The sequence below is a fragment of the Protopterus annectens genome, chromosome 4.part0, assembly GCF_019279795.1.
Source record: "Protopterus annectens isolate FY-2018-M chromosome 4.part0, PAN1.0, whole genome shotgun sequence".
NCBI classification, from domain to species: Eukaryota; Metazoa; Chordata; order Ceratodontiformes; family Protopteridae; genus Protopterus; species Protopterus annectens.
Genome location: NC_056733.1, coordinates 1,868,454,705 through 1,868,470,719, shown reverse-complemented (window position 1 = coordinate 1,868,470,719; position 16,015 = coordinate 1,868,454,705). Strand labels below are relative to the sequence as shown.

The following is a 16,015-nucleotide window of genomic DNA, read 5'->3' as shown; positions in this document are numbered from 1 at the left end:
CTGAACTCTGTGGTCATTAATAAAAAGAAAGAATAGTAGTTGTTCTAATACTGACTCTGCAGAATGCCACGGCTGAGAATACTCATGCTTGAAAAATTATTTTAGGCATAATCCTGCTATATTCTGTTTGTGAGATAACTATGAAACCAGTGAGAAAGGAGTTTCACTAGTCATTTTAATCATGCAATTTTTTTGCCTCTGTTTTAAACAGACAACAGTTACTTGTTTTTATTTTGAAGTCGTCTCTGTAAATTGATGGGATGAAAGTGCTGAGTATAAGACTTTGTTGGCATTCTTGTTTACAGTATAGTTGTTTTTTTTTTCTAAACGTACACACGTGCATATTTTGACAATGGTGTTAATGAATTAATAAAACAGACACAAATAAAAGATTTGGTGCAGGTTAGCAAGAGTTAAAATGCTTTTAGTTAAACACCAGACAGCAAGACATCCCTGCATAATACATTTATGCTGTTATCTAAAATAATTCATGCAGTAATGTGCTCAGAAATATCACATCCTTCTACCACATGCCACAAGCTCTCAAAACTCAAGAGACAGAGAAAAGATAATAATGTTTGCTGAAGACAAACATAATTTCTCTGCTGCATATTTCTATGTGAAAGAAACACAAGACTAAAGTGCCTTTCACCTAGAGCTGTCTCATTTCATTTGTTACTGCCAGACGAATGCAGATGCTGACACAATCATGTGGAAATGTCATGGATTTTCAATGCAAAACCTTCCCAGCCTAGCAGATGCAATTGATTATTACACATGAGAATGCATTGACGTAAAAGTACTACAGAATAATTACATGTATAGGATCAATTGTATGAACATTATAAATGTTTAACAAAACACATTTTAAACATATAAATGTCTTTCCCCTGCCCAGGTGAGATACAGCGTGTACTACATCCTGATTATTTAGAGATTACAGGACATTATAAATAGTGCTATGGGTGTAACTCATAGTTGCTTGGGAATGCTACTTAATTTTTATTTCCATAACGAACTTCACAGTATCTAAACTCAGCTTTATTACCCACAGATGATGTGCAAATTTCAGAAGTCAAGCTACTTAAATTATCTTTATTTGTATTGCATATCATATGACATGTTGCATTTGTATCAGCATAACTATACATCCTGAAGTACAGTGACTGCCGAATACTTAAAAAGACTTATTTATAAACTCATAAAATGCAACCTCACATCAAGGAAATTTGGGAAGTTTTACGGTTCATAGTTACTTATTTGAATGTCTACCAATAATAAATATTTATTTTATAACAGTGCTTTGTTTTCAATTCCTTTGTTTTAAGTTCTGGAAACAATTTTAATGTGTTATGCCTTCACCTAGTTGTAGCCATCCTAGCTTCCCATGTGGTCATATCATGGCAGGGTCTATATTTTAAAGAACATTTGAGTGTATAAACTATGTGATTCATACAAGCATACAAACAAATTGATGTCAGCAAGTCTTCTCAGGTGTAGTTACTTGTTCTTGAGCAGCAACACCCTCTCTTTTCTGTAACAGCCCTCATTCCTTCTGACATACACATCCTTCATTCTCTTCAATGACTTGCACTGGTGATGCGGTTAAAACATTCACTACCCTCGCTGTGAAATAATCTTTCCTTAAGTAAGCCTTGAATTATCTGCCATTTATATACCAACTTTATCTCCTTGTCTGTTTGCTGTCTACAGAAATACATTTGATGGCAGATAAGGCTTTCTTGTTCCACTTAGATTGCCCACTTTTACATTTACTGGGTAAGCTGTAGACTCTATATACCCTTAAATTTATTTCATTACCCTTAAACAGAACTGCCTTAAGTTTCTTCCAAGCATTCTTTTTTACCATTTTTTTACTACTGCTGCCTGCCATTCATTATCCAGTTTCTGAGCATGGCACTCATTCTTTTCCCAACTCTGGGCTGACAGTTGGCTGTAACAGGTCATCATTTAGGTTGCCATTGGTGGTTTGGGTTTTTCTTACTTATGTCCTATCCTCTACATGCCCTCAACAAAGTGCAGCGAAGTGGATCATGCAAATGCCTAACTGTGGAGATGCTTCCCTCACTTCCACAAAGGTTGTTCCTGCTATAAAGTCCTGTCACTCCATGTGACATACAAGAGGTGGTTTCCACCATTCACCACCATTACAATCACATTAACTGCATATGCCCCCATGTGTGCGCACCCCTACTCACACAGACCATGCCCCTTCACTCCACTTCCTCCTCCCTGTGTAGCTCCTTCAGTGTCAAGGTTGATAATCAAACCTGGGTTATCTGGGTTGCAGTCAGGACTCCATCACTCTGTGCCATGGATTCATGCTCTCTACAATGCATTCTTGAATTCCATCACAGTTGTGGACCCTATAAACTCTTCAGGAAGGTTATATTTCTTGTGAGCTTCACTTTGCATAAGCAGATTGTGTCCTCCACATACCTGTATTTTTATAGAGTGTACTCACTTGGATGCTCTAGGTTTCATTGTGGTGCTTCAGTATTTTTATCATATCTTCCTGTCAATTTTCTCCAAGACTGCACATATTAAACTCATCCAATCTGCACATGGCTCCTCTTGAAGCCCATGGGCAACTGCTACCCTCTTTTGTAATTAGACTGTCTTGCCGATGTCTTTGTGAATATGAGGTCTCCAAATATGTATGTAACACTCAAGATGTGGTCTTACTAACTGTCTGTATAAGGGAATAATTACTTAGCATTTTCTACAGTTTATGATACTTGCAAATTACAGTATCATACCAATAAGCATTTCTTGCTCCTTTCTTACATTATCTGCTTAGTTTTAGATAATATGACAGGATCAGCTCCAGCTCCCTTGTACCTTCTGTTGCTGTAACTATTTCCCCTGGAACAGGGAGTTATTCTGCAAGGTAAGTTTCTCAGACCCATTATTTTCCAATTTGTTGCATTTAAACTAAGCTGACATGTTTCACAGCATTGCTCCAGTCTTGCAAAATCCACTTGTATGTCTCCACTTTTTTATTAGTTATGAATCTTTGCATCATCAAAAAGGGCAGTTCTTTTTCCAGACCTCTTCAATATCACTTACAGATACATTAAAAGGACGATTCTTAGCAAAGACCCCTGACTTTCGGGTATCTTACAGCAAACATCAAAGCCACTTAACCCTAATACCACATTTTTCCATCTGTCTCTTTCTGTGTCTGTTTTCTTCCATCGTTCAGATCTTTTTCCTCTTTATCATCTTCACTTCTTATACAGTGTAGTTTGTCCTATCTTATGAATATATAATGCCACATCTTCTTTGCTGTCCTTGTTATGTGTTCATCCTTAATTGAGGCATCACCATATCCCAGTCCATATTCATTGTAGCCCATGTTACTGTTACATTTTCAATATCTCTATGTCAGTATTCAAGTTCTCTGCACAGTTCAACCACCCTTTTCCACGTTTTGAATTTTTAAAATATAACTTTCTACAAATTCCTATGTTCCTTATCCCTTTATATTGCCTAGTGTTCACTTATGGCCCCTCACTACTCCTTGCACATCATCTGCATGATCACTAATAATGTTTATCCTAAATTTGTTACCCTATTCAGTTTACAGCAATTCTTATTTTCTTATACAATATATATATATATATATATATATATATATGGATCACCTTCATTTCATCAACAGTTCATTTCCCCGACACTCAACTCAGCAGGCCCAATTCACTGAAACTTCATTTCACTGACACTTCATTTCACCGACACTCATTTTGTCAAAGATGATGTATGGCCTATTCCCCACTGAAGAGCGACCCTGGAGTTAGAATATATAGTAAGGGGTGTATGGGAGGCACAGCCCCCAACAATGGATGGTGTGGGGGGGGCGAAGCCCCCCACATACTGGGATTTTATAACGGTTTGTTGGTAATAGTTATTCATTGCACTTGTAAGAATGCATCTGTATACTGTAAAATGTTTATGATATAGCCCCCCCACACTCCCATTGTGGGGGGCTGTGCCCCCCCCCTTACTATATATTCTAACTCCAGGGTCACTCTACAGTGGGGAATAGGCCAGATATTATTTTCGGCGAAATGATTATCGGTGAAATGAAGTGTCAGTGAATTGGGCCTGCTGACTTGGTTGTCGGTGAAATGAACTGTCAACGAAATGAAGGTGACCCATATCTATATATATATATATATATATATATATATATATATTAATGTAGCTTTCAGCACTTCTTTCCAAACATCATGTAGGAGTGTGTGTGTGTGTGTGTGTGTGTGTGTGTGTGTGTGTGTGTGTGTGTGTGTGTGTGGTCCATTGCAGGACCCTCACACAGTTATGTAAACCATGATGATGCCAAGGTACTGGATGCAAAATTGTGATTGTCATTAGACAGTTCCCCCAGTTCACTTCACTTTAAATCACTGTTTGCAAAGGTTCTAGTCTACTGTGAATGAACAGAAGTCATATGGCACTGTGCTGAACCAGCAGGCTCTCCTGTATTGTTATTATTTTATTTATTTATTTATTTTACATTTGTTGACCGGGCTAGTCTAACTGGATTTATTTTCATTTTCAGTAGAGGCCCGGGGAGAAAAGCTCCAAAGGTAACATTTACAATGCTAAAAATCATGAAAATAAACATTACAAATTATGAGGGCAAATAGATAACAACTGATACATAAATAATGAAGAAAAATTACAACACATACAAGTCAAAGTTGTTTACATTATAGAATTTAGATACAGTAAAGAGAAGTTATACAGTGAGATAAAAGAGAATTGTAGTACTTCATCAAGGTAAGGTGTAGAACGTAAGTTAAGTTGTGTTTACTAGTATCAGGCCTACTTCCAGGGGGTAAGCAGTAAAGTAGAAGTAAGTGTAGTGACAGACAGATATGGGTGGAGAAAGCAGAGGATTAGTCAAGGTTATTGCAAGGGCATAACCAATGTGTTATTAGGTGTCTTTTGAGGTTTTGTTTAAAGAGAGGTAAGGAAGGCTGTAGTGTTAGTTCATTAGGTAATAGATTCCAGTTTTTACCCACTGTATTAGAAAACAGGGAAGCTCCAGCTAGCTTGTTGGTTTTACTTACTCTGGCTAGAAGTTTGTTAGAGGAGCATAGTGAATTTAGATTTTTCTAGGGGATTATGAGGTTGGAAAGTATGGGAGTGCTGTTAGGTTGGTAGAATATCTTGTGGGCAATGGTGAGTTGGGAGAATATTAGGTTGTTTTGCAGTTCAAGCCAGCCTAGGTGCTGCAGATTAAGACAGTGGTGAGTACGGAAGGGATTGCCTGTGGCAAATCTGGCTATGCTGTTGTAGGAATTAGCTAGTTTGATGAGATTATTTTTCTTTAAATTAGTTTATGTGGGTGAGGCGTACAGAAGAGTTGAAATTAAGTGGGTGTGAGCAATCTTAGTTCTAGCTGTTGGGAGTTAGGAAAGATTTGATTCTATATAAGGAGCTTATTTTCCTGTTAATTGCCTTTATGGTGTTGTTTATATGGCTATCAAAATTAAGGTTATTGTCAATAGTTATTCCTAGCAGTTTCATGGTAGGGTCAGGGGATATAAGGGTGTTATTATTGGAACTGACTGAGAAAATCTAAGGGAGGAGACATTGGTGGGTGTAAAGTGTAGGAGTTTGTTTTTTTAGCATTGAGAAGGAGGCAACATGTTGAGAACCATGTCTCTACTGAGTTAAATATCTTTTGGGTTAGGGAATGTAGTTCTGATATGGAGTTAAATGAGCATATTAGTGCAGAATCGTCTGCATATTGTATGCAGGTGGTTTGAGGAACTGCAACATGGAGGTCACTGATAAACAGTGAGAATAGGAGAGGTCCCAAAACAGAGCCCTGGGGGATGCCAAGTGTGACTGGCAGGACAGAAGATATGTTATTTTCCCAGAGTACTGACTGCTGCCTGTTGCTGAGGTAGGACTTGAATCATTGAATAGCTTGAGAGTCGAGGGAAAGGGATTGAAGAATATTTATAAGAAGGGTGTGGTTTACCATATCAAAAACTTTTGAGAGGTCAATAAAGAGTGCAGATGAGAGTTTGTTTTCATTGTGATTTCTATTGATGATATCAGTAAAGGATAATAGAACTGTTGTGGTACTATGTTATGGCCTAAAGCCATGTTGGCAGTTAGCTATTTTGTTGTGTTGTGTCAAGTGGTTTAACAGTTGATGGTGAATGCATTTCTCCATAATCTTTGCTAAGGGCGATAACAGAGCCATTGGCCGGTAGTTAGAGTACTCATTAGAGTTACCACCTTTGTGTAAGGGGATAATATGAGAGATTTTCCAGATGTCAGGAATGGTTCCCTCCTTTATGGTTCTATTTATGAGTAAGGATATTGGAAAGGCAATTGCTCTGACTGCTTTATGCAGATATTCAGATGGAAGCTGGTCAGCAGAAGGAGTACAAGGCTTAAGTTTTTGGATTAAGTTGTAGATGAAGGTGGTAGATATGGGTTGCAAATGGAATGCAGGAAGTGACCCAGGTGTGGTGGTAGGAAGATTTGAGTTGTCTGGGGTTAGTTGACTAGCTAGCAATTGTATGATCTCTGTGAAAAAAGCATTAAAGGCATTGGCAGCTTTAACGGGGTATTTAGATTGGTCCCTAGTGGTTTAGGAGTATGAGAGTGGCCTGGGAGAAGGAGTTTGTTGATGCTTGACCAGAACTTCTGAGGATTATTGTGGTGAGTTTCCTGTAGTTTACAATAGTAGTTCTTTTTGTCTGTAAGTATTGCCTTTTTTGTACTATTTCTTAACTGCCTAAAGGTTTGTTGCTCAGAGATATCTTTAGTGGCTCGCCACTTAGCCCAATACCTGTTCCTGAGCACGATTTTTTGTTTGGTTTCTTTAGTTAGTCAGGGGGCCGGTTTCGATTTCATTCTGATAGACCGTATGGGTGCATGGGTATCTAAGATAGCTAAGAATTTAGAGTTAAAATATTTAATAGCTTCTTCAATTGGAAGAGTTTTTAGGGTATTCCAGTCACAGGCTTTAAGTTCACTTTGGAACAATACTGGGTTAAAGTGTTTGTGTACGTAATCTTATAGGTGGGGGTTAGAGATATATTTTTTCTGCCTAGTAATATAGGTCAAAGTATGATCACTAATGTCATCGGGGAGAGTTCCTACCTTATAAGCTTGTTACTGTCTATATATGAGTATCCAGTCTAGCGTGCTTTCTTTTTTTGTTTGGTTTGTTGATTCTGGTTGTGGAGGTGATTGTTTGAGTAAAGCTGTGAAGGTTAATGAGGGAGGTAGGAGTATCAGCAATGATCCCTTTCCAGTCAGTGTTAAAATCACCTAATATTAATGTCTCTTGTGGGTAAGTTGAGGAGACACAGCTTAGTATATCCTCTATTGTATTGGTATTATTGCCAGGAGGTAGGTAAATACAAATGATATATAATGATTTGCTAGGGTTGATATGAAGTCTAGAGATTAGTACTTCTGCCTTACTGTCCTGAGGTTGGTTGTATGGTAAGGGGGAGACGTGTAGTCCATCTTTAAACAGAATTGCTACTCCCCCACCCTTACGTTTTAATCGGTCTTGTCTCAATATGTTGTAACCTTGGGGAACTATTTCATTGTCTTTAGTCCCTGGTTTTAACCAGGTTTCTGTTAGGCAGAAGATGTCAAATGAATGGGTATCTAGAAGGGCCTGGAGATGGGCTAATTTGTTGTTAATATTGCAGATATTAAGGTGTCCTATCAGAAAAGAGTTAGGCAGTTTAGGCTGATCAACTAGAGTAGTTGGATTTGTTGGGCCTGAGTTATCTGGATTTGTTGGTCCTGGGTTAGGGTGGATGTCACCGTCTTTTAAGGGTACATCCTTTAGTTTTAATGTTGGGTTAAGTAAAAAGTTAGTTAGATATTTAACTTTCTTTACTGTGGGTTTATAATATTTAATGTACGAGAGTCTATCGTATTTGGCTAGAAGATAACTAGGATTAGAAGTGAGAGTTATCTGACTATGGGAAAGTATGGGGGTGTGTATGGCTGTCTGTTTTGGGAAGTAAATAAACTCATAATACTGATTTTCAATAGAGGTAATGATATAGACTGAGGAAAGGGCAGTTGTCAGTACAGCTATGAATATTAGCTTGGTATAGAAGGCTTTGGTTACTTTAGGCATATTAATAGAATTAATAATGATTAGTAAAGAGGTGGAACAGAGTTGGGATAGTAAGGAGGTAAAGGTTAGGCAGGATTAGAGAGGTGGAACTAAATACTAATTAGGCATCTGATAAGAGAATAGGTAAACTAGTTAAGTAATGGCCGCTAGTAGGAGTTGGTTAGGAGAAGGGGTGTGGCTGTTAATGTATATAGGTTGTAGGTAGGAGTGATGGGATGGGTGAGAGGGTGTGGTTAAGGAAAGTATAAGTTTAGGACCCCTGGGGGTGGGTGGAATTTGGGGGTAGGGTAGGGGAGCGGAATGAGCCCACAGGGCAAATGGAGCGGGTAGAACCAAGGGAGAGAAGTATTATTTTATTTGAGCAGGTCTATAGCACAAGTGTGCTCTTTTCCCATCTAAGTTCTAAAGAGGACTGTCCCCACTATTGTGATATCTCTTCTTCCTTCTATACTGCCCTGATATCTAGCTGGTCATCCTGGTAGCTTAGCCTCAATATGCTTGATTGTGATTATAGAATGCAGTTATATACAAAAATAGTTAGGAAATGTCAGTTTATACATGAAGCAATAATTGATGGCTAAGGTGCATTGCACAAATTTTCATGTGAGGTTTGTAGTAAACTTTTAAAACTGTAATATAATTTTAAACTATGAAACAAGAACAATGAATACTTGAAAAAACTTTGGAATCTAACACTATTGAACATTACTTGCAGCACTTTTAATTGAGTAACAATACATGTAGAAGCATACACATTCTGCTCTTACTTACCAAGTTTATACCACATATCTCGGATAGCAAAACCAATGGAACATCTCATGTCACGATATCTAGAAAGGATACATTATTATAACTGTTACAAAGTATCACTACACAAATCAAAATAAAAATAGATATCTTTCCTCAAAGTTATTACAAAAAACATACCTCAGATGGAAAGAGTACTTACTTGTTGGTTATTTTATTTCTTTTCACTTGAGAGAAGTTTTCAAGCTGTAGAGATTCCTGGATAATGAATGCCACTGCCAGGTGGAAATAATTGTTCCACAACTGTAAACAACATATTGTTTTATCACTATAATATATTATTTTAGCATTCCACATATTTATTTAAAAAAGTACTTTTTACAATTACAGTACCTTAGTAGTTAATGTGATCTGCTTAATACCTGTCTCACTCAATACAGTAAACAAAGGGTACTTAATGGGTCTACTACAGATACTCATGTCCTAGTAGCTTGAGACGTACTTGGGCACTGCCACTTGTTCAAAAACACAAGTGTGCTAACTCCCACTAGCTCAATCACCCATGACTAAATAGCCCTCCTAACACCTGAACCAACAAAACTCTACAGCCCTAGAAGAACACTAAATGAATCCTAAAACTCTTACCCACTTCCCAACCCAAGTACTTGCTACCTTAACCAAAAACTCACTCCCTCTCCCTAACTCTAAAGTCTCCGATCATTCTATAAACCTAAAACTCCAACTCTCCAAAAATCTAAATTTCCCTCTGTCTCTAACCTTGAAACCCCCTCCAGATCCCTAAACCTAAAACTCCCTCCCCCTCCCAAACCCTAAAATCCCCCCTCTAGCTCCCTCGCCACCACTGGCTCACTTACCTTGATCAAATTCAATGTGTTCAGGTAAGGTGTAGCAGTTGCTTCCTTGAATATCTGAGTTTGAGCATGAGCAGCAGCCTACATGAGATACAAGATGCTCATGTCCCTAGCTTCAAGACAGTGTTTTTGCATGCTTAGGACTTGAGCGCTTGTAGCAGATCCATACTTAATTAGTCATATTCCATTCAGATCATGTTACTGTGGTAAATGGCACTGAGCTGAATCTTTTCTTCAACGAACTACTAGCTATATGACAATACTATTTTTCTGTTTCTGCGCAACCATTTTAACTCATACTTACTGATATTTAAAAAAAATGACACTACCATAAAATGTGACACACATAAATGTAGTGCAGCCTGAGCAAAATAAACCAGAGCAATAGCATTTACCACACAGTACATTATATGAGGAACATCTTAATACCTAGACTAAGGGTTTTGCTGCCTATGAAATATGCAGGTATATCTTACATTGCACCATCTACAGAGAACTTCAGAAATAGCATCGTTTTTAGGAGAAGGACGATTATGTATTTCAAGGAAAAGTAAGTCAGATACCTTTTCTTCAACAAACTACTAGCTATATGACAATAATATTTTTCTGTTTCTGAGCAACCATTTTAACTCATACTTACTGATATTTAAAAAAAATGACACTACCATAAAATGTGACACACATAAATGTAGTGCAGCCTGAGCAAAATAAACCAGAGCAATAGCATTTACCACACAGTACATTATATAAGGAACATCTTAATATCTTAATACCTAGACTAAGGGTTTTGCTGCCTATGAAATATGCAGGTATATCTTACATTGCACCATCTACAGAGAACTTCAGAAATAGCATCGTTTTTAGGAGAAGGACGATTATGTATTTCAAGGAAAAGTAAGTCAGATACCTTCTACTGGCCACTAAAATGTCTCAGATTATATAAATCAATAAACTATCATATTAAACACTAAAATGAAAAGGTTGTAAACTGTTGACTGTTGAATGCTTTTAATAACAGATAACATTATTTTATTAAAAGAAAGGTGGGTGATAGGACTATATTTCCTTTTATCTGTCATAGTTATCCTTTAACACTATCTTTGAGGTTGGCCCATGTACAGTGGTCACTGAAAGTGTTTGCACTCTCAATCAGCCAAGCAGTGAACATTCAGAGTTCATCTCACAATTGTTTTATTTTCTTTTTTGTTAGCTTAGTCAGGGAGACCAGGAAAGCATATCAGCAAAGGAGTATGGCAAGCTGACAAGGAGCCAATTGGCAGAGATGTGCCAGGCTAAAGGACTGGTGCATGCCAACCTGACTAAAGCAGACATGAATGCAGCTTTAGTCACAGCTGCATCACAGAATAGCAACCAGGGGGACAATCAGACTGGCCATGGAAATGTATAACTCTCAGAAAAAGGACAGCTCAACCTTTCCACAGAGAACTTAAAAACTGTATGGAGTTAGAGACTTGAGTTGGAGACCAAGCATTTGGATATAGAAGCAGCAGAGAGACTGAGACATCTGGAGGCTGAGGAAAATGAGAGGCAGAGGCAACATGAAAAGGAGATGCTGACTCTTTGCCAGAGTCATTGAGGTAGTGGGGAAGGGAGTAACCAAACCCCAGAAGCAATAAAGGTTAGTAAATTTCTTCCACAATTTACAGAGAGGAATAATTTTGATAGTTTCATTCATATGTTTGAGAGGGTATGAAAACAGTATAATGCTGACCAAGGGCTCTTGGTGCAGTTCCTGACCCCTTTACTCCATGGTGAAGCTGTAACTGCCATTTCTAAACTGTCTGTTATTGATTGTTTAAATTATAATACAGTCAGTCAAAATGTGTTTGCTAGAATGTTTTAAGTTAACACCTGAAGCTTATAGGAAAAGGTTTCGTGAGCAGAGACACAAGGCAGATGAAAGTGTGTATGAATATGTTGCTGGACTAAGCACTTATTTTCATAGGTGGATGAGTAGATGTCAGGTCATCACTTTTGTAGGGCTGGCAGACCTTTTGGTGAGGGAACAAACCTTTAGCACTTTGCCTGAGGACATGAGCATCTGGGTTAGATGATAGACAATGCAATACTGTAGATGAGTTGGGGAAGAAAGGAGACCTATACCTAGCAAGCAAGGCATCACTCCACAGGAAAGAGACACCCAGTGCTACTCATGGGTTTAAGGGAACCCATGGTGGGCAGCCCAAACTGCCCCAACAGAGTTTTCCAGTAGAAGGGGAAGTAACTAGTACAGATACACATCCAGGACAAAGAGGTAAATGATTTAAATACAACCAGTGGGGCCATCTAACATACAGATGTTCACAGAGGAAAGGTAGGGAATAAAAGGTGGGAGAGCCAGAAAGTAGGAATGACAAAATGCCAGAAGTACATTGTCTTGAGACAACAAGCGCACCAAACTACCACAAGAGGTTATATCCTATCTTAGTGAATGGGAAAGAGGCCATGGTTAAGAGAGAGACAGCCTCTGACCTAACCACTGTGAAGCCTGCAATGGTTACAGAGGAGCACTACTTGCTTGGGCAGTCTACTCCAGTCAGAGCTTTAGGAGGTACCTCATTCCAAATACTTTTGGATAGGGCTCACCTTGATTAGGGGATGGAAAAGGAAGCCAGCAAGTGGGTGTGTTTGAGGATATCCTTGAGGATGTCCTGATAGGGAATGATTTTGATAATGCAGTACCATGTGTTCATGCAGTTACACCCAGTCAGGTTTGGAGACAAGCATGTGGGTATGGTAGCCTGGGGAAGAACCAGACAGACTGTACACTTGCTGCCAGGACTGGTGAGGTGGTTACTTCAGGGAGGGAACTACCCTGTAGCAGTGGGACTGCAGGTGAGCCACAGGTGCTTGTGGGTACTGATGTTCCCTTGGACAGAGTGACTGCAAAGGCAGAAGTGAGTAGTAGTACCCAGGCTGACAGTGAGCCACCGCTGTCAGAGGATATCAGACTTCCTGTGGAATGTGAGCTGGGAAGGGTTACAAAGACAGAGTTGAGACAGACTCAGCTGTCACCCTACATTACAAGGCCTGAGGAAGATAGCCAGTGAGGCACCTGATTCTCAAGGAAAAAGGGAATCTGTATAATGGGACAAAGGGTTACTGTATAGAGAGTGGACCCCTGAGGGAGGGCTAGAGGGTGAGAGAATACAGCAGTTGGTAGTGCTCACAGCCTGTCATCTGGCACTTCTAGCCATAGCCCATGATATTCCCTTTGCAGGTCATATGGGCATTAAAATGTACAAAGAGACATATTATGCAGAACTTCTTTTGTCCTGGGATTTCTAGTGATGTAACAGGGTACTGCAGGACCTGTGAGCAGTGCCAAAAGGTAGGCAAGGCAGGAGACAAGGTGAAAGCTCCTTTGATGCCTTTGCCTGTGATTGAGGAGCCATTTCAGAGGGTAACTATGGATATTGTGGGGCCTCAGAGTACCACAAGTTCTAGAGGGAAATGGTATATCCTAGTGGTAGTAGATTATGTTACCAGATACCCTGAGGCAGTGGCTCTGTCCTCCATTAAGGCAGGAAAGGTGGCAAATGCTTTGCTAAAGATTTTCAGCAGGGTAGGTTTCCCAAAACAAATATTGACTGACAGAAGTGCCAATTTCATGTCAGACCTGCTGGCTTGTCTGTGGAAGTACTGTGGAGTGAAGCACCTAAAGTCCACCCCCTACCATCCCCAGACTAATGGTCTTGTTGAAAGGTTAATCTCTACACTCAAGATGATGCTACAGGCATTTGAAGACCAGTTTAAGAGGGACTGGGAGAAATATTTGCCCCATCTGTTATTTGCTTACAGAGAGTGCCCCAGGAATCCACAGGTTTTTCACCCTTTGAGTTGTTGTATGGGCATTGGGTGAGGGGACCTCTAGATTTGATTCAAGATGAGTGGGAGGGTGAGTGTGAATCCCACAAGGAGTCTGTTGTGGCATATGTCCTAAACCTCAGAACAAGGTGCAGGGAACTCATGGGCTTGGCCCAGGAGAACCTGGCAAAAGCCCAACAGCAGAAATAGGTCTGGTATGACAGGAACGCTTGAGCTGGAGAATATGCTGTAGGGAAGCAGGTAATGGTTCTCATTCCTGTCTGGCACAACAAGCTGCAGACAGCCTGGGAGGGACACTACAAGGTAGTAAGGAAGGTCAGTGATGTTAACTACATGGTAGAACTGCTAGGCAGGAGACAGGGGCATAAATTGTACCATGTTAACATGAAGAAACATTACCATAATAGGGACGCCCTTGTGCTGAGTATTTGCAGTGGATTACAAGAGGAGTCTGAGGGGGATCTGATGACTGATCTCCTCAGTGAGACTCGGACTGACACCTCAGTGGAAGTGGTAGCAATGTCCCACCACCTATCCCCTACCCAGGTTCTAGAAATCCGAGCAGTGCTACAGAAGTTTGGGGACATGTTCACTAGGAAACCAGGGTGCACCCACCTGGTGCAGCACCATGTGGATATAGGACCCCAAAGGCCTATTGCGCAGGCCCTTTATATGGTGCCTGAGAGAGTCAAACAGACTCTGAGGGAGGAGATATAGGAAATGTTGGCACTAGGGGTAATTCAGGAGTCCAGCAGTCCCTGGGCCTCTCCAGTGATGCTGGTACCAAGGAAGGATGGCAGCACCAGGTTCTGTTTGGACTACAGGAAATTAAATAGTCACACAGAGTCAGGTGCTTACCCCATGCCTAGGACAGATGAAGCCCTAGAGCAGCTGGGTAGGGATAAGTATCTTACCATCACTAATCTTACCAGGGGTTACTGGCAGGTGTCCTTGACTCCCAATACTAGACAAAGGTCAGCCTTTGTGACTCCTTTTGGCCTGTATGAGTTTACAAAGATGCTGTTGGTTTTGGCTTGACCACTCAGCTGAGATCTTAACCCTAAAGCTGTGCCAGTGGGGAGTCTTACTGGGGATCTGGAGAAAGAGGCAGAAACCATCCCCAGACTGACTGTGATCTCAGTGTGCTCTTATAGGAAACTGTACTTTACTTTGTGTACATTCCTCACAGTTGCCAGTGGTGAGGATTGAGGCTCCTTGATTACTGGGCCAGTGCAGGGGTATCACAACCTGTGCAAGGTAAAAGATTTTTCTAACCATTGTTACAACGTGATGGTCAGGCATAAGGGAGCTGTCATTATCCAGCAATTTTCAACACTATTACATGGAATGTTTTTGAAAAGATACTGGTTAGTTATTTAATTTGCAAAGATGATGCATTGTATCTTAAAGAAAGAAAATAAATGTAAGGCCTTATTCACGGATGGTTGTACCTACAATGCTGAGAAAATAGAGACACATGATGGCTGTGACAGTGTTCTCAGATAGGACATACTTTGTCTTGGAACTACTGAAACTTAGTTAGGCTAATAAAACATTCCACTTGTACTGCCTCAGAAACAACACTGGCAGCTACAACACTCCTAGAAAGTTGATCAGTAAACAATAGCATAATCTAAAAAAAGTAATAGTCAGCGCTGACTTCTGAAAATTTGGCTGCTGACTGAAGCTATCTGCAATCTTACACTGAAATATTTTTTTTTTCATTTATTTGTTGAATTTAACTGCATAGCTAACTTGTATAGACTGCATGTGTCGCATCAGACCAAGACCACAAGGGAACATTTTGGACTTTGAAATGCTCTTGATATCACTTAGCAATTCAATAAGTTATGGGTCAAATTCAATAAATTATGGGTCAAATTCCAAGAGTTATTCTCAGTGTGTCTGTAGTCACGCGGTGGTGGTGCTGCGGTAGCGTTGTCGCCTCACAGTAAGAAGCTGTCCGGTTCGATTCTCAGCTAGAGTGTCTTCTGCGTGGAGACATGTGTGAATGGGTGTACCTTTGTTGAAGCTTGTGCGTCAGGCCTGGCAAGCCGGTACGTAAAAATCAACTGCCAATCATTAGCGGATTGGAGTTCCGCTGTGGCGACCCCTAAATGGGAAAAGCCAAAAGACACAAACAAACTCTCAGTGTGTCTGTCCTGATTCAGAAAGACTTGCTCTATAAACAGCTTAGAGAATGGGCAATACATAGATCATATCCTGATTGGAGAACAAACATTCTCCAGCAGGGTTTAAATACAGAAGTAACGCCCACTGAAAAATGAGTCCACTGTTTCATGGCAGCATATCAAACCGCCGTGGAGCTCGGACAGAAAAACCTAACGGCTACCATTACTTTATGCTCACTAAGCAGCTCTACTGCTGT

At 40.0% G+C, this 16,015-nt stretch overlaps 1 protein-coding gene across 1 annotated transcript in view; it reads right to left on the bottom strand.

Moving 5' to 3' along the window:
• DOCK2 (dedicator of cytokinesis 2) overlaps nt 1-16,015 on the bottom strand; it is a 4,134,711-nt gene that overhangs the window by 754,852 nt on the left and 3,363,844 nt on the right. Inside the window, exons 31-32 of the mRNA XM_044069535.1 lie at nt 9,108-9,208; nt 8,930-8,988 (exon numbers count right to left, since the gene is read on the bottom strand). Of these exons, the coding sequence (XP_043925470.1) occupies nt 8,930-8,988; nt 9,108-9,208 (160 nt within the window). The remainder of the gene's footprint in view (nt 1-8,929; nt 8,989-9,107; nt 9,209-16,015) is intronic.